Raw genomic sequence first — 22,645 nt, 5'->3', positions numbered from 1 at the left:
GAGGAAGTCGAGCATAAAAATTTGCTAAGTTTGCAGGCTCACAATGTGAGAGAAAAGAAAAACCAATTTTCTGGGGAGAAATTCAAACCAGCTACAGAAATTTGTATAAGTTATGACGAACCAAATGTTAATCACCAAGAAAGTGGGAAAAATGTCTCCAGGGCATGTCAAAGACCTTAGGCAGCTTCTCCCATCACAGGCCTGGAGGCCTAGGAGGGAAAATGGTTTCCTGGGCCAGTCCCAGGGTCTCCCTGCTCTGTTAAGCCTCAGAAGATGGTGCCCTGCATCCCAGATGCTTCTTATAGCTAAAAGGGGCCAACTTACGACTCAGGCTGTTGCTTCACGTGGTGCAAGCTCCAAGCCTTGGTGGCTTTCACATGGTGTTGGGCCAGTGGCGGCACAGAAATCAAGAACTGAGGTTTGGGAACCTCTGCCTAGATTTCAGAGGATATAGAGAAATGCCTGGATGTCGAGACAGAAATTTGCTGCAGGGGTGGGGCCCTCATGGAGAAACTCTGCTAGGGCAGTGCAAAAGGGAAATGTAGAATTGGGAGCCCCCACAAACAGTATCCACTCAGGCACTGCATAGTGCGGCTGTGAACAGAGGGCCATTGTCCTTTAGACCCCAGAATAGCAGATGCATCAACAGAACTTGCACCATGAGCCTAGAAAAGCTGCAGACACTTAGGCCCAGTGCGGTGGCTCACGCCTATAATCCCAGCACTTTGGGAGGCCGAGGCGGGTGGATCACGAGATCAAGAGATCGAGACCATCCTGGCCAACATGGTGAAACCTCAACTCTACTAAACATTAAAAAAAAAATTAGCCGAGCATGGTGGCACGCACCTGTAGTCCCAGCTACTCAGGAGGCTGAGGCAAGAGAATTGCTTGAACCCAGGAGGTGGAGGTTACAGTGAGCCGAGATCGCACCATCGCACTCCAGCCTGGGTAGCAAGAGCAAAACTCCGTCTCAAAAAAAAAAAACAAACAAACAAAAAACAAAGCTGCAGACACTTAACACCAACCCATGAAAGCAGCCAGGAGGGGAGCTATACCCTGCTAAGCCATAGGAGCAGAGCTGCCCAAGGCTGTGGGAGCCCACCTCTTGCATCAGCATAACCTGGATGTGAGACATAGAATCAAAGGAGATCATTTTAGAGCTTTTTCTTTATTTTTTTATTTTTTCATTTCCTTGAGTCTCATATTTTGGAGGTTTAAGTTTTGACTGCCTCGTTAGATTTTGGACTTGCATGGGGCCTGTAGCCCCTTCATTTTGGCTGATTTCTCCCATTTGGAATGGGTGTAATTAGTCAATGCCTGTACCCTCATTGCATCTAGAAACTAACTTCCTTCTGATTTTATAGGCTTATAGGTGGAAGGGACTTACCAGATGAAAATTTGGACTCTGGACTTTTGAGTTAATACTGAAGTAAGTTAAGACTTTGGGGACTGTTGAGAAGGCATGATTGGTTTTGAAATGTGACGACATGGGATTTGGGAGGGACTGGGGCAGTTTCCCACATGCCATTTTCTCACGGTAGTGAATAAGTCTCACAAGATCTGATAGTTTTATATATGGGAGTTCCCCTGCACAAGCTCTCTCTTGCCTGCTGCCATGTAAGACGTGACTTTGCTCCTCATTCACCTTCTGACATGGTTGCAAGGCTCCCCCAGCCATGTAGAACTGTGAGTCAATTAAACCCCTTTTCTTTATAAATTACCCAATCTCAGATATGTCTTCATTAGCAGTGTAAGAACAGATCGATACATGCATATTGTAGATGATTTGGTAAAGCCAGTTAAACATACACAATTATATATGAAAAAGTTGTCCCAGAAGCTCCAGAGTAACTAATATCCATTCATCCATACAAATCAGATAAACATTTAGTAAATAAGTCAAATTAAAAGTTGAGACATTCCAACTCCATCCAGAAAGCCTGAGTTCAAGTTCTACTTCTACCATTTGAATTAGCTAAAACTTTTTGCCAAATCACTTTATTTGAATCATTCAAAATATGACTAGGAAATAACCTATCTCCTAAGAATCTAAGGAAGTTAATTCTTTGAAAGAGGTGAGATTTCTTGATAATAAAGTCCTATTAATATTTCAGTTTATTCTAAAAATGGTTTTAAAAAAATCATTCCAAACTGATTTTCCAAATGCTTCATCTGTAATATAAGCATCATGATAATAGAATCCATCTCATAAGAGTACTAGAAGGATTCAATAATAATACACATAAAACAGAACATTCCTGGCACAGAGTACGCACTCAACCAGTGTTAGGTATTTTTATTATCATCATGACATTAGCAACGAAGAATTTAATGCAAACTTCTTGGAAGGCATTCTGGTAACAATCACTAACAAAATCTTAAATGCATATACCCTCTGAAACACTGTTAGAAATTATTCCTTAAGATATACTTACATACGTATACAAAACGCAAGCAAAAGGTAACTCAATGCAGCAAAAACCCACAGACAAATGCTGACTAAATTATGGAACATCCATACAAAGGGAATGCTATGCAAATGTTAAAAAGAATGAGATAACTATACATAGTGATATTAAAAAGCCACATAATTTTATTTATTTATTCATCCTTAAATAGGCTTTCACATTTTCTGAAGGAGATAAACTGCTAACAGTGATTACTTCTGAGTAATAGTAAGACTGGAGCAACTGAAGAAGAGATAAATTTTTATTACCTATTTTATACTTACTTGATACCTTTAAAATTCCACATCATGTGAATGTTATAAAATCACTATTTTTTAAGAAACTAGTTTAAAGAAAATCACTTGTCTAGAAACCAGACAACATTGGGTGTACTTGGTTTCAACATTTTGGATTTCTGTTTCTAATGTTTGAGGGTAATATATGAAAATAATGTAGTTAAAATAACGTAATTCTGTCAAGAAAGGCAGTAAAAAACCACATGCTACAGTAAGTATTAAATAAGATTTCTTTTTTATCTTAAGACGGAGTTTCGCTCTTGTTAACCCAGACTGGAGTGCAATGGCACGATCTCGGCTCACCGCAACCTCCGCCTCCTGGGTTCAGGCAATTCTCCTGCCTCAACCTCCTGAGTAGCTAGGATTACAGGTACGCACCACCATGCCCAGCTAACTTTTTGTATTTTTACTAGAGACAGGGTTTCACCATGTTGACCAGGATGGTCTCGATCTCTTGACCTTGTGATCCACCCGCCTCGGCCTCCCAAAGTGCTGGGATTACAGGCTTGAGCCACCGCGCTCAGTCTTTAAATAAGATTTTTAAATGAATTAAGTTCGGATTTCTCTTTAATACTTGAGAATATATGAACTCCTGGCAGTGATAATGACATTCAATTACTATATTCTCATTCCCCTACAAACATCAGCTCCTTAGAACTTCTGCTTCACATCAACCATCTTGTCACACTAACTTCATGCAAAATAGAGCTCTGCTGTTCCTGCTTCCAAAACTAGTGAATTCACATTCTGATCACTTGAGAAAAATGCGACAATTAAGCAGGACGACTGATCTCCCTTATTCTCAAGAAACTTCTGGGGATGGTTTACTCTACATTCCTCTCAGCTGGCTGTACATAAGCAAAATGAACTCTTCTCAAAACAAGTATTTGTATAGGTTAAAACTGAACTGAACATGGCTAAGCCTAAGATACAGTAACTAAAACAAGGTTACTGGTTTTGGGGTTCTGGCAAAAATAGAAAAATAAAAATGAAAAAGGAAAGAGAGTCTTGGAAAAGAAAGGGACTCATAAAGAAGAAAAGAAGCAGAAATGGCACATCCAAAAGTCGACTAGCAGGCCCTGACCTTATCATGTAAGACATAAGGTAAAACTGGGAAAGCTTATGTTAGTATCAGAAACCATGATCCTAGCTAGCTCTTTAGAAAGCTCTCCCTAGGCCCACTCCCTTATTCCCTAATTTCACAAGAAATTAATCTTTTCCCTCAGTTCAGACTTAGCTCTTCAATGTTCACTTCAACAACTCCCTTTAAATTACAGCTGTAAAGCTGATGCATTATCTTAGGATGGTTCGTATACACGAAACATACATTTCTGGACTGTCTGCAAATAAACTTATTCTACTTAAATATCACATTTACTCTGTGTGTGTGTGTGTGTGTGTGTGTGTGTGTGTGTGTGTAAAAGAGACAGTAAGTATGAGCAAGAGCACACATGCACAAGAGCACTGATAGTAAATAGTCCATATTAACATATGTACTGTCAGAACTAAAAGTCTCTGAGTCCTAGTATTAGAATAAAACTTACCACTCAAATACTTGAAATTAGTTTTCAGCTATAAAAAACATGATAACAGCAAACAACAAGAATAGAGTACTTCAAGAAAAAATATTCAGAGGCCGAGGCAGGTGGATCACCTCGGCTCAGGAGTTCAAGACCAGCCAGGGCAACTTGACAAAACCCATCTCTACAAAAAAATACAAAAATAAGCCAGATGTGGTGGTGTATGCCTATAGTCTCAGCTACTAGAAAGGCTGAGGTGGGAGGATGACTTGAGCCCAGGAGGCAAAGTTTGCAGTGTGCCAAGATTGCATCACCGTACTTCAGCCTGAGCAACGGACCTACATGCTGTCTCAAAAAAAAAAAAAAGTATTATTTGTCTTTTTTTAGTGACTAGAATTGTTCTTACCATGGTTGAATTCATCACATAGGTAGCTGAATAAGTATTCATAAAAGTCAAACATACTAAAGAAACACAAGGAAAAAAACTGTGTACCATAAATTAAGAACACATATAATACATAATATAATCCAGTATGTATAAAATGTAATAAATGAGGCCAGGTGTGGTGGCTCATGCCTGTCCCAGCACTTTGGGAGGCCAAGCAGGGGAACAGAGCATTTGAGGCCAGGGAGTTCGAGACCACCCTGGCCAACATGGTGAAACCCTGTCTCTACTAAAAATATAAAAATTAACCAGGCATGGTGGCGTGTGCCTGTAATCCCAACTACTCGGGAGGCTAAGGCAGGAGAATCGCCTGAACCCAGGAGGTGGAGGTTCCAGTGAGCCGAGATTGTACCACTGCATTCCAGCCTGAGTGACAGAGTAAGACTCTATTTCAAAAAAGAAAAAAAAGTAACAAATGGTTACCCCCCCAAAAAAACTCTGACTTATTTTTGTCACTAGAAATTTTTAAAATTTTTATATTCGAAGTGGAGTCAGGGTTCCATACTACAATTGGTAATTTATACGGCTTAAAAATAAAAGTTAATAGAGGCTCATAGTCCTTTTCTATAAAACAAAATCAGTAAGACATGAACAAAAAAAATAAGCACAAATACAATGTAATCAGTTCCATGTTTTACGCAGCTTAAACATTTTTACCTGAGGGAACAGCTGGATTGTTTTGGTGGTTTTCACTGGCAGAAACAAACAAATCTTCTTCTCCTTCAGTTGATGAGCTAGAAGAGGATTCACTGCTGAGGTCATTCTCACTGGAACTACTAGAACTAGGTAGCAAGGCATATTTTCTTCGAGCTAACACTTCTCGTTTCTTCCTCTGCATTAATATCCTCTCTTTTTGTTTCTGTGTCCTCTGTGAGGAATTAGTTTTTACAAATCTCTTTCTGCATGGAAGTCTCCTTAATGAACTGCTATGTAAACAGGGTCTTTTCATTAACAATCCCGATACAGATTCTGTCTCAGTCCGAGGCCACTTATGAGACCGTGCACTATGGCTTCTACTTTTAGCACTCAAAATGGTCTGGGAATGTCTTACAGAGACTTCTTTATCCTCATCTGAAGTCACAGTATCAGAATCTCCAAAATGCAGACTAGATGAAGGAGAGGAAAGACAATCACTAAAGGAGGAATCATTATCTTCATCACTTGGTGCTCCCAGGTGTTGCCTCAGTCCTAATATTCCCTGGTTTTCTTTAACACAATTCTGCACATAGGAAGGGCCAGCCTGCTGGCTTTTACGTTTTTTCCTCACAACAACACTTTTTTCTTGTTCTTGCTGGTTACCATTCATGTCCTTCTCTTGTTTTTGAGAATCATCACACAGGTGAGAGAATTCATTCCCCACTTTACTATTAATCATCTCAACTCCTGCAGGAAAACTTTTGGCTGCCCCAATGGGCTCTGGATGCAAAAGGATCCCTTTCAGACTCTCCTGTGTCTTTGGTGCATCAGAAGGAATCTCACTCTTCATATCCACTTTTAAGGTGTAGAGCTCGTTATATTCAGGAGTCCATTGAGACATGGGAAACTTTAAGAAAAGCCTAGAAGACAAAATTAGATATTTAAAAGATTTTTAATGTGTTTTTTATGCTATTTAATCGAAGAGTTCTCAAATTCCACTGAGAAGATCCCTTATAAAGGCAGAAGTGTCTTTTCCTCATCAGTACATTAAATGTCTGTAATGATTTATTTTACTGTTCTTAAAAAACATTTGTCTCTGAACTCTACTCATGCACCCAATTTTTAGAAATACAGTAAATACAGAGCATAAGCCTATTTAAAAACTTCTAATAACCAAAAACTCATCTTATTGTATATCTTACTACCTTCAGCAACATGTTTGGTTAAATCAAACAATTACTTCAAAACTGTTTCAGTAAAATATAGATAGAAGGATGAGAATTCAAAAGACTAATCAGACAACATGTTTTACTCCTGGTATGACATTTTAAAGTGGTTATTATGGGCCGGGAGCAGTGGCTCACGCCAGTAATCCCAGCACTTTGGGAGGCCGAGGCGGGTGGATCACGAGGTCGAGAGATCGAGACCATCCTGGTCAACAAGGTGAAACCCCGTCTCTACTAAAAATACAAAAATTAGCTGGGCATGGTGGTGCGTGCCTGTAGTCCCAGCCACTCGGGAGGCTGAGGCAGGAGAATTGCTTGAACCCAGGAGGCGGAGGTTGCGGTGAGCCGAGATCGCGCCATTGCACTCCAGCCTGGGTAACAAGAGAGGAATTCTGTCTCAAAAAATAAAAATAAAAAATAAAGTGGTTATTATGAAATATTTCTGTACATCTAGATGTTTACATTGGATTGAAACATTAATAATGAGCTAAAGAATATAAGCTTTTCTTTCCTATTGTTTCCTTCATACTATTGTATTAATTCTCTAATGAGAATCTGAATTCTCCTGGTAGTAGGCACAATTGCTGCATTTCAGTTTTAGATACAGAAAAGATTAGAGCCAAGATCATTCAGTTAAATAACAGTAGAGCAGAATATAAAATCAAACTTCCTACAGCTTATACAGTATCTAAATCATTCAACCTCTTAAATTACGAGTTGCTAAAAGGAGACTTGAATTTAAAGCATTTACATCAATGCAATGTACATATGAAAATAATGTAAAACTAGAAAATACCATAACTCAAAATCAAACATATTCATCAGAAAAGCAGTTAACGTGACAAATGAAGAGCTTTACTACTGCAAAATATGAATAAACAATGTTAGCATACTTTTAACAAGTTTTTTTATTAAGTATAGCAAACACATACATAGACTAAGTTTAGAGATCAATGAACACTAACAAAATGAACACGTCTATGTAACTGGCACACAAATCGAGAAACATAACCAGCAGCCTAGAAAGTCTCTTCCCATTACTAAAACCCACAGAGTTGTCAATCACTATTCTTTTTTTTTTTTTTTTTTTTTTGAGACAGAGTTTTGCTCTTGTTACCCAGGCTGGAGTGCAATGGCGCAGTATCGGCTCACCGCAACCTCCACCTCCTGGGTTCAGGCAATTCCTCTGCCTCAGCCTTCTGAGTAGCTGGGATTACAGGCATGCGCCACCATGCCCAGCTAATTTTTTGTATTTTTACTAGAGACGGGGTTTCATCATGTTGACCAGGATGGTCTCAATCTCTTGACCTCGTGATCCACCCGCCTTGGCCTCCCAAAGTGCTGGGATTACAGGCGTGAGCCACCGCGCCCGGCCTGTTAAACACTATTCTAAATCTGACACCATGGAATTGTTTTGCCCTTAAAATACATTTTTAAACCAGTTCCTAAAAAGTAAATAAAACAGCTGTTTAGTAAGCAGGTTTTTTTCCCCTCTCCATAAATAGGTTACAGAAATATATAATCTTACAGGTCTGCCATGTTACTGTAGTATAATTAAGACATGGAATGGCTTATTCCTACAGAAAGCTATCAAAACCACTGTCTATTTTATTCTTATTTACAAGGTCAGGCAGTGCTGTATCCAAGATCAGTCATCAAGCTCTAACTAAGGTCGCGAGGATCACTAATAAACCAGGAACACAAAGATGAGTGAACATGAGCATGGTAATCAGCAAATTACAGAAGACAGCCAGTCAGACAAGGATCACCTTAATTAAAAACAAGAAAACACAAGCCACAATGATAAAACAGAGGTACATGTGATCTAACAGTTGAGAGGGGCCAAATAGGATGGCTATAATAAAGAACACAGGTAATAACAAGTGTTGGAGAGGATGCAAAAATAAAAATTGGAACCCTCACACATTGCTGATAGAAATATAAAATGGCATAAGCTACTCTGGAAAGCACTCTGGCTGTTCCTCAAAAATTAAACACAGACTGGGTGTGGTGGCTTAGGTCTGTAATCCCATCACTTTGGGAGGGCAAGGCAGGCAGATCACTGGAGGTCAGGAGTTCAAGACCAGCCTGACCAACATGGCAAAACCCCATCTCTACTAAAAATACAAAAATTAGCCAGGCTGGTGGCACATGACTGTAATCCCAGCTACTTGGGAGAATCACTTGAAATAGGGAGGCAGAGGTCGCAGTGAGCCACAATCGCACCATTGCACTCCAGCCTGGGTGACAGATCAAGACTTTGTGTCAAAAAAATAAATAGATAAAACAAAGAATTGCTATATGACCCAGCAGTTCCACTCCTAAGAATATACCCAAAAGAAATGAAAACATATATTCATACAAAAACTTGTAAACAGTAACATTAGTCATAATAGCCAAAAAGTGGGATCACAAATGCCAATCAACTGATGAATAATAAATCCATACAAAAGATTACACAGCAATTGAAATAAATGCAGTAGGGTAGTCCCCTGCTACCCAGTTTCACTTTCCACGGTTTCAGTTACTCACAGTATGCGAATGAGACCACATTCACATAAGTTTTATTACAGTATATTGTTATAACTGTGCTATTTTATTGTTGCTGTCTCTTATTCTGCCTAATTTATAAATTAAACTTTATCACAGTCATGTATGTATATGAAAAAAAACACTACATATGGTTTCAGCCATCCACTGGGGGATCTCAGAATGGCTTCCCCTTGGATGCGGGTGGGGACTACCATACTGATTCAAGCTACAACACGGATGAACAATATGCTAAGTAAAGGAAACCAGTCACAAAGATGACATAATGTAAGAGTCCCTTTATATGGAATGTCTGGAATAGGCAAATCTATAGAGACAGAATATGGTAGCTTAAGGCTGGGGATAATATCAGAATGTCTGGAATAGGCAAATCTATAGGGGCAGAATGTGGTTGCCTAAGGCTGGGGATAATATGAGGATTCAACTGTGATGCCCAAAAAGTACAGTTTCTAAGGTGCAGTAGCTTACGCCTGTAACCCCTACATTTTGGGAGGCTGAGGTGGGTGGATCAGCTGAGGTCAGGAGTTAGAGATGAGCCTGGCCAATATGGTGAAACCTTGTCTCTACTAAAAATACAAAAATTAGCTGGGCGTGGTGGTGTACACCTGTAATCCCAGCTACTGAAGAGGCTGAGACAGGAAAATCCCTTGAACCTGGGAGGCAGAGGTTGCAGTGAGCTGAGATGATGCCATTGCACTCCAGCCTGGGCAACAGAACAAGACTCTATCTCAAAACAAACAAACAAACAAACAAACAAAAAGGTAGAGAATTTATTTTCAGTAAACTGAAAATGTTCTACGATTAAATGTGGTGCTGAATATACTAAAAACTCAATGAAATTATATCTCAATAAAACTCTTGCAAAAAGTCAAGAGGTTTAAAAAAAAAGCAAAAAAGTCAAGAGGAAAAGTATCAAGATTTCTGGGCATCAGATAAACTATAGACTCCATCAGCAACGGAAGTCTCATGATGTATTCTGGAAAGAGCTGGGATTCTTCCAGAAATCCATGTCGGAGTTATATTCAGGTGGATTTCAGAGGAGGAAATCTTTGGAGTCTTCATTGGCTGAAGAATTTAAAATGAGACTCCTCCCTCATCCATAATTACAAAGTCTTCACGTTGATAATGGAGCCCATAGGGTCAATGAAAAATTGCCAAAAAACAGTCAAATTCTGAGAATATGAAGCCACACGTTAATTTACAAAGAAGTGATTCATAGCACAATTAAGTAAACCCAATTTCTTTTCCATCATTTTATGTCCCAAAGCCAAAACAATCCAATTAACTCTTTATGGTTAAATCTGCTCTGATTTTTGGTCAATTTGGTTTGTCCAATGAGACAAGGGTGGAGGGGAGCAACAGGGGTGGTTTGGTGATTGTGCGATGTGTGTTTGTATACCAGTAACTTCTCTGAGTTACCATGTCATGCAGTCTTTAAATGGAAAATTAACAACCCATAAAACTAAGAGGTTCGGCCGGGCAAGGTTCACACCCAGGGAGTAATTCATACTATCTTTTTTCTCTAAAATCCATCACTGTATTGTATCATGCTCTAATTTTTTTTTCTAAAATCCACTGCTGTATTGTATCATGTTCTATTGCAAATTGAGAAAAAGAGGGAAGTTCAAAAAGAAATAAACACAAGTACTGCATTTAACTTAAAAAGCAGCAAATATAACGAGATAATATTCTAAACTATTTGCTATTGAACAAACCATATTCTAGTCTTTTATTTTTGTAAAAATTATTGGCTGATTCCGGGCGCGGTGGCTCAAGCCTGTAATCCCAGCCCTTTGGGAGGCTGAGGCAGGTGGATCACGAAGTCAAGAGATCGAGACCATCCTGGTCAACTTGGTGAAACCCCGTCTCTACTAAAAATACAAAACATTAGCTGGGCATGATGGCTCGTGCCTGTAATCCCAGCTACTCAGGAGGCTGAGGCAGGAGAATTGCCTGAACCCAGGAGGCGGAGGATGCGGTGAGCCGAGATCGCGCCATTGCACTCCAGCCTGGGTAACAAGAGCGAAACTCCGTCTCAAAAAAAAAAAAAAAAAAAAAAAGTATTGGCTGATCTAATTTACAAAGGAGGCAAATATGTACAAGATGTATCTCCTTAGTGACATTATAAATGGCTTGCTGTTATACACTGTTTCAATACTGAAACCATAATACCAGTCCTTCTTTGCAAAGATCAAGCCAATCATTTTATTGCTATGTCATGATGACTGCATGCTAATTACTCCTGATATTAGTGTAGAATACACCACTACTGCACTAAGAAAACATGACACTAAAAAAAATACTTTTTTTTTTTTTTAAAGATAGGGTTTCACCATGTTGGTCAGGCTGGTCTTGAACTCCCGACCTCAGGTGATTCGCCTGCCTTGGCCTCCAAAGTGCTTGGATTACAGGCGTGAGCCACCATGCCTGGCTAATACTTTCAAAACTAAAAATTAGGGTTAGGATTTAGTAATCCACACTATAAACAAGTTTAAGTGAGCAAAAGCAGGAGAAACCCATTAAGATTACTGATACAACTCTGAGGAACTCTACTTCTTCATTATTATACTTTAATTTCTGGGGTACATGTATAGATCTTGCAGGAATGTTACATAGGTATACACTTGCCATGGTGGTTTGCTGCCTCCATCCCCCTGTCTCCTACATTAGGTATTTCTCCCAATGTTCCCTCTTCCTAATCCTCCCACTCTGCCACTATCCCTCCTCTAGCCTCCCAACCCCCAACAGATCCCACCGGGTGATGTTCCCCTCCCTGTGTCCATGTATTCTCATTGTTCAACACCCGCCTATGAGTCAGAACATACAATGTTTGGTTTTCTGTTCTTGCGTCAGTTTGCTGAGAAAGATGGTTTCCAGATTCATCCATGTCTCTGCAAAGGACATGGACTCATCCTTTTTCATGGCTGCACAGTATTCACATGGTGTGTATGTGCCACATTTTCTTTATCCAGTCTATCATTGATGGGCATTTGGGTTGGTTCCAGGTCTTTGCTACTATAAACAGTGCCACAATGAACATACATGTGCATGCGTCTTTATAACAGAACAATTTATAATCCTTTGGGTATATACTCAGTAATGGGATTGCTGGGTCAAATGGAATTTCTGTTTCTAGATCCTTGAGGAATCGCCACACTGTCATCCACAATGGTTGAACTAATTTACACTCCCACCAACAGTGTAAAAGTGAGGAACTCTACTTCTAAACTGTGATACATTATTATTGGTATAATGCTTCACTACCTATTATAAATGTGAATACTTCATTCAAGTTTAAATAAAAATGTAATGATTGCTTACAGGACTCTAAAGAAACAAGGTTAAAAAAAAAAAAGCCAAAGATAACTTGGCACTTTTCTATGAAAGTTTTAGAGATTATCAGAAAATGAACTAGAAATATGTCTACCATTTAACTATCTTTTTGATGTAACTAAGTGAAAAAAATAATACTTATACCACAGGGATATCACCTGGGGTTTGTGTTAAATTTTTAATTCTCTTATTTATTTTACTATGTGCCAGCTTAAGTGCATTAAATCAAATGCCTGACAGAATATTCTCTTCTACTACCTATAACTACTACTACTTGTATCTAGATGATATAGACAATATACTTTGTTACATACTCTAAAGAGTCAAAATTTCATTACCAAGTATTTTCCCTCAAAAGCTATCACTCTGGACCCTTAAGTGCATTAGCTCATACTAAAATTTCTCAAGAGATTTCTGCTAGGTATATACAATCTAATAATGTACTCAATTATAAAAGAAGAATGGAACCCTTGATAAACTTACTACCTTTCCTGGAAGAAAGGAGAAAGTTACACTCAGGATAACGGCTATGAAACTGTAAGATAAGCTCAATTTCTGGCTGGGTGAAGTGGCTCACACCTGTAAAACCAGCACTGTGGGAGGCCAAGGGTGGACCCTAACAGCATTAATTTGCCAACAACCCAAAGATGGAAGCATCACAAGTGTCCACTGAAGCGATGAATGCATAAACAAACGTGATACACACATAAAATGAAACACTATTCAGTGTCTCATAAAAAGGAAACCCTGACACGTTACTACATGGATGAACCTTAAAGACATTAGGCTATGTGAAAGAATAAGACAAATATTATATGATTCTATTTATATGATGTACCCAGAGTAGTCAAATTCATAGACAGAAAGTAAAATGGTGGTTGTGAGGGCCTGAGGGAAGGGGAGAATAGGAGTTAGAATTTCATGGTTACATTTACACAGTTTCATTTAGGGAAGATAAAAAGTTGTAGAAACAGATGGAGATGTTGCACAACAATGTCAGTTTACTTAACACCAAATTATAAACTTAAAAATGCTAATTTTATGTTGCATACATTTTCCCACCAAAATAATTCAAAAGATATATTGTTACAAAACATTATTCTGGAAAGGCTACTAAAGTCACTCAAACAAGATAATGGGCATAAATATGTAAAAGATGAATATTTAATCCTATGTTGGCATCTGCTTCTCAGAGAATATGGACTAAAACACACTTCATTTAAAAAACTCACCCTCTTTTCCTCATCACTCAAACTCATATTCTGTCTTTCTTAAAGTACTTGCTACTAATTGAAAAGATCTTGTGGCCGGGCGCGGTGGCTCAAGCCTGTAATCCCAGCACTTTGGGAGGCCGAGGCGGGTGGATCACGAGGTCAAGAGATCGAGACCATCCTGGTCAACATGGTGAAACCCCGTCTCTACTAATGGTGCAAAAAATTAGCTGAGCATGGTGGCGCGTGCCTGTAATCCCAGCTACTCTGGAGGCTGAGGCAGGAGAATTGCCTGAACCCAGGAGGCGGAGGTTGCGGTGAGCCGAGATCACGCCATTGCACTCCAGCCTGGGTAACAAGAGCGAAACTCTGTCTCAAAAAAAAAAAAAAAGAAAAAGAAAAAGAAAAGATCTTGTTAGCCTATTTATTACACAAAGCATCTCACTAGAATATAAGTTCCAAGGAAGAGAGAATCTCATCTAGGCAGATCTCTAGCAACTAAAACAGTTAACTGGCACACAGTAGGCACTCAATGAGTATTTTCTTTAATTGCATTAATCTGTAAAAGAATAGGTAAAAGTAAGTAAAACATGACTGCTGTATTTCTAGCTTGGGTAACTAAGAATATGGTGACACCAACAGCGGAGATATAAAAGAAAATATGCAGAATGACAAAAGCAAATAACAACTAATAACAAAATTAGGAAAATAATGTCTAAGATTTCTTGAATATACACTATTGCCCAATTTCCTTTTTCAGGTACTTTGGAGCTGCAAGGTACGTATCGTATAACTGGGGGAAATCAAATCCTTAAAACACAGAAACTGACCATAGAAAAGAATAGGGAGCCGAAAGATTTTTTTCATATATAAAATTGGTAAACTCATCTACATGCTACTTCTCGAGGCAAGTAAATATTAAGTAGGAAAGTGGTCCATCTTCCAGCAAGTCTATTAAGATCACCCCTCAGGTCTCTTAGGGTCTCCAGGCTTAGAGTTAAAAAGTAAGTCTTCAAACTAGAAAACTGACAGGATTCAGCTCACAGACATGTTTTGATTGGCATATATAACTAAGGGAGAAATAAAACTGATGGTTAATAGTGAAAAACTATAGGCATTCTCATTAAAATATGGAAGAAAAAAGGTATTCACTGTTACAAAACATTGTTCTGGAAAGGCTAGTCAACTAATTTAAACAAGAGAATGGGCATATATATTTTTTAAAAAGGTAATTTTTTTTCATTATTTGCAGATGACACTGACAAATGAGCTCAACAGTAGAAAACCACTGGCAACAGTAAGACAGGGCAGTTACTTATATATCTACCAAAAAATAAATAAATGAAAATAACACTCCAAAAAACGATGACTTTCCCTTAAACAAACGAGTTCGAAAATCATACAGAGTAACAAAAATATATTACTTACAATAGGAGTGAACAGATTCAATATCTGCTATGAAATTTAACAAGAGAGGCATAGGACTTACATGAAAAAACTACAACGTCACTTATGCAAAAATTTACAGGAAATTCAATTTGATGCCAAAATACTAGCATATTCTTTCAATTATAAAACAGGGTAAACTAGTATGCTATTTCCTTACTTTCAAAGATTCTCTGTCATTCATATAATTCACCAGAACACTATCGATCTGTTCATACTTCTGCATTAAGCAGTTCAGAATTTCTCCTTACTTTTCTCAGATCCAAAGTAAAACCCAGATACCCTCTAGGTAGAGAGCAGGAAGGACAAGCAATCTCTTTATTGGATGTCTCTATGCTGATATAATGAGAAGTTTCCTATTATTTGCCAATGTCACCTTGGTCAGTCTTTTGGTTGCATTTAAAAGACACTGGAAGAGGAATGATCTACATGGAATGTGAAGAGATTACACCACCTAAATCCAAAGACATTCACCATACTCCTTAACCTATACAGATACCCACCAAACAATGACTTGCTAAAAGAGGAACTGCACAACGGATATCTACGTGAGGAGACTGATTAAGAGACATCCTCCATTCCATGTTGGTCTGGATATTACTGCTAACACTATTAAAAGGAATGAAAATACAGTTAAATGGAGATTAGAACTGTCAGATGCTGGAAGTCAAAGGAAAGTTACCTTTTGGGAGATCTAAGATAACTACCTCCTCTGACAAGTAAAGAGGAACTGAGAAGCAAAGATAGAACCGTGCTTACATTTAGACAGTTTCAATGAGTTTACTATCTCAGCTAAGGCTTGCTCTCAATGAAGTAAAATTCTCTGCTGCCTCTGAGTACAAAGACCTCAAAACATTTAGGGTAGAGAACTAGCTAACAGACAAAACCATTAAGAGGAAATTTCCAAGACTAATTAGTCTTATATTTTTAAGTGCTTGCTTCAGCAGCACATATATTAAAATTGGAATGATACAGAGAAGATCAGCATAAATTTTAAAAAAAGAAAAAATATATTTAAAATATTTTTACAAATCAACAGGAAGTTGAGAAAAAAAAAAAATACATATTTTATAGGAAGCTTGTTCAGGTGTGGTAGCTCACACTTGTAATCCCAGCACTTTGGGAGGCCATGGGGGGGGGGGGGATCACTTGACATCAAACGAGGCCAGCCTGGCCAAAATGGTGAAACCTCATCTCAACTAACACAAACATTGGCCAGGCGTGGGGGCACGCACCTGTAGTTCCAGCTACTCAGGAGGCTGAGGCAAGAGGATTGCTTGAACCTGGGAGGCAGAGGTTGCAGTGAGCTGAGATTGTGTCACTGTACTTCACCCTGGTTGACAGAGGAAGACTCTGGCTCAAAAGAATAATTTATAGGAAGCTATAGAAAATGAAAGCAATGCAATAACCAAAAAGCTATGGTTAATCTAAGAACCATGTGAAAACATTATGGAAAATGAAATATTCAACGGATGCTGAGTAAAAAACAGTGATGTAGATTTTCGATCCAGGAATCACTGAGTTACAGTCTTGACTCTGCCCCTAAGTAATCTTTGCCATGCTCCTTGTAAAACTGTTTCTAGCATATAAAATTGGAACAATAATAGTACTTACATGGAATAATAACATGTTTAAAAGTGCAATGGAAAAAAGATCACATTCCTGAAAGCAACAAAAATAACTATAAATATATAGTTATTCCAAGATATTAAGCCCAACAAGAACTGTGTAAAACCTATATGAAAAACACTACAGAACTGTACAACAGGATGTAACAGACAATCCCAGTAAAGAGAGAGACCTCATTTCTGGATGAGCAACAGCTCCAAACTGGATCTGTCACAAAATAGAAGCCAAAATTTTTTTTAACTATAAAAGAAACACTTCCATCAGACATACGAGGCTTTTAAAAACACTGTATTTTTTCAAATTGTTTTAATACATAAACCTAAGGGCTCATTCAAATTAATATTGTTTGTATTTTGTTTCTCATTTTGTTCAGTGGAACTTAAAAATAATTAAAACTTAATTTAAGAAAATAAATAAATGGTGGATCACACCTGTAATCCCAGTAGGTTGGGAGGCTGAGGCAGGTGGATCACTTGAGCCCAGGGATTCAAAACCAGCCTGGGCAACATGATGAAACCTCGCCTCTACCAAAAAAAAAAAAAAAAAAAAAAATTAGCTGGGGTGGGAGCACATGCCTGAAGTCCCACCTACTTGGGTGGCTGAGGTGGAAGGATCACTTGAGCCTGGAAGGCAGAGGGTGTTGGAAGCTGAGATCTTACACTGTACTCCAACCCGGAAAAGGCCCTGTCTTTAAAAAAGAAAAAAGAAACAAATGCACAGAGTTATATACATAACTGAGAAGGCAGAAACAAACAAACAAAAAAGGTAAACTCTAACTATATTTTATCCTTTTCTTATTTAAAAAAATATATTCCATAAAATAAACTGCTAAGTAGCCTTTTAAAATCAGGCAGGCTTTGTACAAACTGTTACAGAAAGTATGGATAATTTAAACAGACAACAAGTAAATCTGCTATCATGGGGTTCTTTCTTAAACAACTTATATTAATACATGCATTCAAAAATATTGAAAAATACACACAACAGTTTGGGAGTAAAACTATAGGGTAGAAATTTACAGCACTGGGCTGGGGTCTTTTACCCTTTATAAGTTTTTGTATATGGTTTGTTTTTCTAAAAAGTAACCATTTTGAAATTAAAGACTTTTTAAGAAAATAAATTATGAGAAAATAATTTATTTGATTTTTTTACTACATTAAAACACAACTTGATAAGGGCTTTTTTCTTTTTTTTGAGATGGAGTTTCACTTTTGTTGCCCAGACTGGAGTGCAATGGCGTGATCTCAGCTCACTGCAACCTCCGCCTCCCAGGTTCAAGCGATTCTCCTGCCTCGGCCTCCCAATAACAGATTTCTATACAAACAAATCAAATACATGCAAGCACAATTTTTACAGGAATCTTGACTAGGCATAAAATTTCTTAGTGACCAGAAATGACCACCAATCCCGAACAGCTTAATGACAGAATAAGGCAGAAAACTCAGAAATGGCAGTGACTGTTAGCAAATATGAATGGAATTGTCAAATGTGAGAAATAATTTTCAGTTATTGATATTAGTCTGCAATTCTAGGCATGCTGTTTTTGAACCCATCTTTACAAATGAATTTTAATGCTACAAAATAGTAATTTATCATCAAATCATTTCACAAAATCTTTTATCATTAAAACTGTAGTTAATTATTATTGCTGCATTAATGGGAAGCAGTCTTTAAGAGTTCAACAAATATGCTGGGCACAGTGGCTCACACCTGTCAGCCCAGCACTTCGGTAGGCCAAGGCAGGTGGGTCACCTTAGGTTACGAGTTTGTGATCAGCCTGGCCAACACGATTAAACCCGGTCTCTACTAAAAATACAAAAATCAGCTGGGTGCGGTGGTGGGCACCTCTAATTCCAGCTACTCGGGAGGATGAAGAATTGCCTGAACCCAGGAGGTGGAGGGTTGCAGAGATCCAAGATCACATCATTGCACCCCACCCTGGGCAACAAGAGCAAAACTCCATTTCAAAAAAAAAAAAAAGTTCAACAAATAATGTGACACACCTGTAAGACGAACCTCCAGGGACCTTTTGTTCTTGATAATTCAAGTAATAAATCTGTCAACTTTCAAAGCTTCAAACTTACAAACTACTCTTAGAGATTTCTGTTATTTTACATTCCAGTTTCCAAAACTGAACTTTAAGTAGCTTCCAGATTTTCTTGGAGATTGGAACTCAGTGAAATGAAGAGTTCTCTCTTTTAAAATGATAGAAGCCAAACTTAAAGATAATTGATGGTTTTACAAAAATATATGGAAGATGTCTGCTTCAACACGTCTTCAAAATGTAACAATCTGTAACTGGAAAACGCGGAATTAAACAACATTCACAAGTAAGTTCTTAAACCTTTATAGCAGCACATTTTACATTCTGAACTACTAATTTTTTTATCAATACTATTAAATGACTTGGTCTTTTGCTTATTAATAGGACTGTCACATATGGTGAATGATGCATTTACAATCCCTAGATGATCATATTTAAAAATACAAAAATAAAAATTATTGTGGCCTATACAGCAACCTTTTTGGCACCAGGGACCGGTTTAAGGGAAGACAAGTTTACCATGGACCCAGGGTGGGTGGTGGTGAGGCATGGGTGTGATTTGAGATGATTCAAGTGCATTACATTTACTGTGCACTTTATTCCTATTGTCATTATATTGTAATATATAATAAAATAATTATACAACTCACCATAATATAGAATCAGTGAGAGCTCTGAGCTTGTTTTCCTGCAACTAGACGGTCCCAACTGGGGGTGTTGAGAGACATGACAGATCATCAGGCATTAGAGTCTAAAAAGGAGTACATAACTTAGATCCCTCACATGTGCAGTTCACAACAGGGCTCATGCTCATTTAAGAATGCTGCCCCTGATCTGACAAGAGGCACAGCTCAGGCAGTAATGTGAGTGATGTGGAGCAGCTGTAAATACAGATAAAGCCTCACAACCCACTCACCACTCACCTACTGCTATGCAGCCTAGTTCCTAACAGGCCATGGATAGGTATCAGTCCGTGGCCCAGGGGCTGGGGAATCGTGCTACACAGAACTCTCTGGAGAAAACAATCTCACTGCAGCAGTGAGCACATCCTTGTGAGATGCAGGAGATGCTGTTTGAAATAGGTAGAACAGAACAAAATGATAGGGTGGGCTAAAAAGGCAAGGTGAAAAATGTTGACTGATATGGTATATGCTCAATTATTCAAACTAATAGAGAATAACTACTTTATTTGCTATATCTGTGGGCAGAGAGAGAAAACATAGGGTCCTATCCTTCAAGAACCTCACAATTTAGTAGGACAGAAAGAATTATACAATAATTAACCAAAATTGGCCAGGAGCAGCGGCACATAGCCTGTCATCCCAGGACTCTGGGAGGCGAAGGTGGGTGGACTGCTTGAGCCAGAAGGTGAAGAAATGACAAAACCCTGTCTCTACTAAAAACAAAAAATTATCTAGGCGTGGTGGTATTAAGAAAGTGACATCCGCCGGGCGCGGTGGCTCAAGCCTGTAATCCCAGCACTTTGGGAGGTCGAGGCGGGTGGATCACGAGGTCAAGAGATTGAGACCATCCTGGTCAACATGGTGAAATCCCGTCTCTACTAAAAATACAAAAAATTAGCTGGGCATGGTGGCACGTGCCTGTAATCCCAGCTACTCAGGAGGCTGAGGCAGGAGAATTGCCTGAACCCAGGAGGAGGAGGTTGCAGTGAGCTGAGATCACGCCATTGCACTCCAGTCTGGGCAACAAAAGCGAAACTCCATCTCAAAAAACAAAAAACAAACAAACAAAAAGAAAGTGACATCCAAATCAAACCATGAAGGATGCACGGGGTGATGACGGGAAAAGAACATTTATTTCAAATAATGCTGAGACATGGCAAGAAATGGCAACATCTAAATACTCTCATGCTTGCGGCTGTTGGTTCTTTTTGTTTTTTGTTTTTAAGTTGGGGAGAATAACCTAGGGTCAAATTATCAAAGAGTGAGGGATTACAGGTTTCTGTTTAACCAAGTTTTAGGAAGACTTACCAGAGGAGCTGAAGGGAACAGGCTAAAGGGAAAGTCAAGAAAGATTACGGAGGAAGCTCTTACAGTGATGGGGGCAAAGAGTGGTTTTAGCAGTTTCACCACATTAACATGCCAATTATGACTAACAATATTATCCTCATTTTTATTAAAATGTACATCATATGTGAAGAGTATTCTAAAACTATATACGAATTCCTAAGAATGATAAAAGATTAAAAATGCAGAAATACACAAAACAGAAAACATGACAATATCTCTAATATGCTAGTACGCAAAGAAAGCCTTCAAACTGGTAAGGAAAACATAGGTGACTTCTATCTTATCCATAATATTTATTTTTATTTATTTCCCTTTTATTTTGAAAAATTATAAAGAAAAATAACAGAACAAAAAAAAATTCAACTTTGGTCCTAGTAAGTACCGATCTGAAATCTAAGGCTAAATAGCGAAGGCCAAACTACAGAATTTTAAAATAATAAGAAATTGGTGGTCAGGCACCGTGGTCAGGCTCATTCAGGTCATCTCAGCACTTCAAGAGGCCAAGGCAGGCAGATGGCATGAGGCCAGGAATCGAGACCACCCTGGGCAACATGGTGAAACCCTGTCTCTTCACACCCAACATACCTAAAACTAAAAAGACCAAAGCCACTAAACATTGGCAAAGACATTCCAGAACTGGAACTCCACACGACTCTTTGGCAGCTTCTAATAATGTTAGTTATGCATATATCTAACCTATAAGTCAGTAATTCCATGCCTAAGTTTGAAAACATGGATACAAACACTTGTATATGAATGTTCATCGCTTTACTCACAACAGCCAAAAATTAGAGAAAAAATAAATCTCCAAGTGAATGGATAAACTCTGTTACACAGCTACAATGAGATACCAAACAGCAACAACAAATAAGGAACTACTGATACATGTATTAATATGGATTAATCTGGCCGGGCGCGGTAGCTCAAGCCTGCAATCTCAGCACTTTGGGAGGCCGAGGCGGGTGGATCACAAGGTCGAGAGATCGAGACCCTCCTGGTCAACATGGTGAAACCCCGTCTCTACTAAAAGTGCAAAAAAAAAAATTAGCTGGGCATGGTGGCACGTGCCTGTAATCCCAGCTACTCAGGAGGCTGAGGCAGGAGAATTGCCTGAGCCCAGGAGGCGGAGGTTGCGGTGAGCCGAGATCGCGCCATTGCACTCCAGCCTGGGAAACAAGGGCGAAACTCCGTCTCAAAAAAAAAAAAAAATATGGATTAATCTAAAAAACATCATGCTAAGAGAAAACTAGACACAAAGGATCTGTATGCTTCTAGTTATATAAAATTCTAGACCGGCAAAGCTAACCTAAAGCAAAAAAAAAAAAAAAAAAAAAATTGAAACAGTGGTTGTGTCTTCAAAGGATGGGGAAGGACTGACAAGGAAGGGCATGAGGGAAGAACTTTTTGAGGTCATGGTTGTGTTAAGTATGTTCGTAAGGATTTGGGTAACAAATAGATGCATTTGACAAAACTTAAATTTGTGCATTTCAAGATTTGTGCATTTCACTCTATGTAAAGTTTACTTTAAAAACTGTAAACAAATATTCAACCCTACTTAATGACATGAAGCTGTAGTTTTGTTAGGGGTAAAACGCACTGATGTACCTTTTTTCTTTTTAATTTTCTAACTTTAAAACGCATAACAGGCCGAGCGTGGTGGCTCATGCCTGTAATCCAAGCACTTTGGAGGCCAAGGCAGGCAGATCACCTGAGGTCGGGAGTTCAAGACCAGACTGACCAACATGGTGAAACCCCGTATTAAAAAAAAAAAAAAAAAAAAGGCCGGGCGCGGAGGCTCAAGCCTGTAATCCCAGCACTTTGGGAGGCCGAGG

At 38.7% G+C, this 22,645-nt stretch overlaps 1 protein-coding gene and 1 pseudogene across 9 annotated transcripts in view; one reads left to right on the top strand and one right to left on the bottom strand.

Annotated features, from left to right (window-relative positions):
• Positions 1-22,645, bottom strand: part of RNF111 (ring finger protein 111) — a 108,963-nt gene that overhangs the window by 65,184 nt on the left and 21,134 nt on the right. For all 9 annotated transcript variants that reach the window (XM_010339613.3, XM_010339615.3, XM_010339614.3 and 6 more), the window contains exon 2: positions 5,366-6,264. In XM_010339613.3, the coding sequence (XP_010337915.1) occupies positions 5,366-6,245 (880 nt within the window). In that variant the 5' untranslated portion in view covers positions 6,246-6,264. The remainder of the gene's footprint in view (positions 1-5,365; positions 6,265-22,645) is intronic.
• On the top strand, positions 16,042-16,126 carry LOC120364134 (U6 spliceosomal RNA; annotated as a pseudogene).

The sequence above is a fragment of the Saimiri boliviensis genome, chromosome 2, assembly GCF_048565385.1.
Source record: "Saimiri boliviensis isolate mSaiBol1 chromosome 2, mSaiBol1.pri, whole genome shotgun sequence".
Taxonomy (NCBI): domain Eukaryota; kingdom Metazoa; phylum Chordata; class Mammalia; order Primates; family Cebidae; genus Saimiri; species Saimiri boliviensis.
The sequence above is the reverse complement of the archived record's forward strand: the minus strand, read 5'-3'. Positions and strand labels throughout refer to the sequence as shown.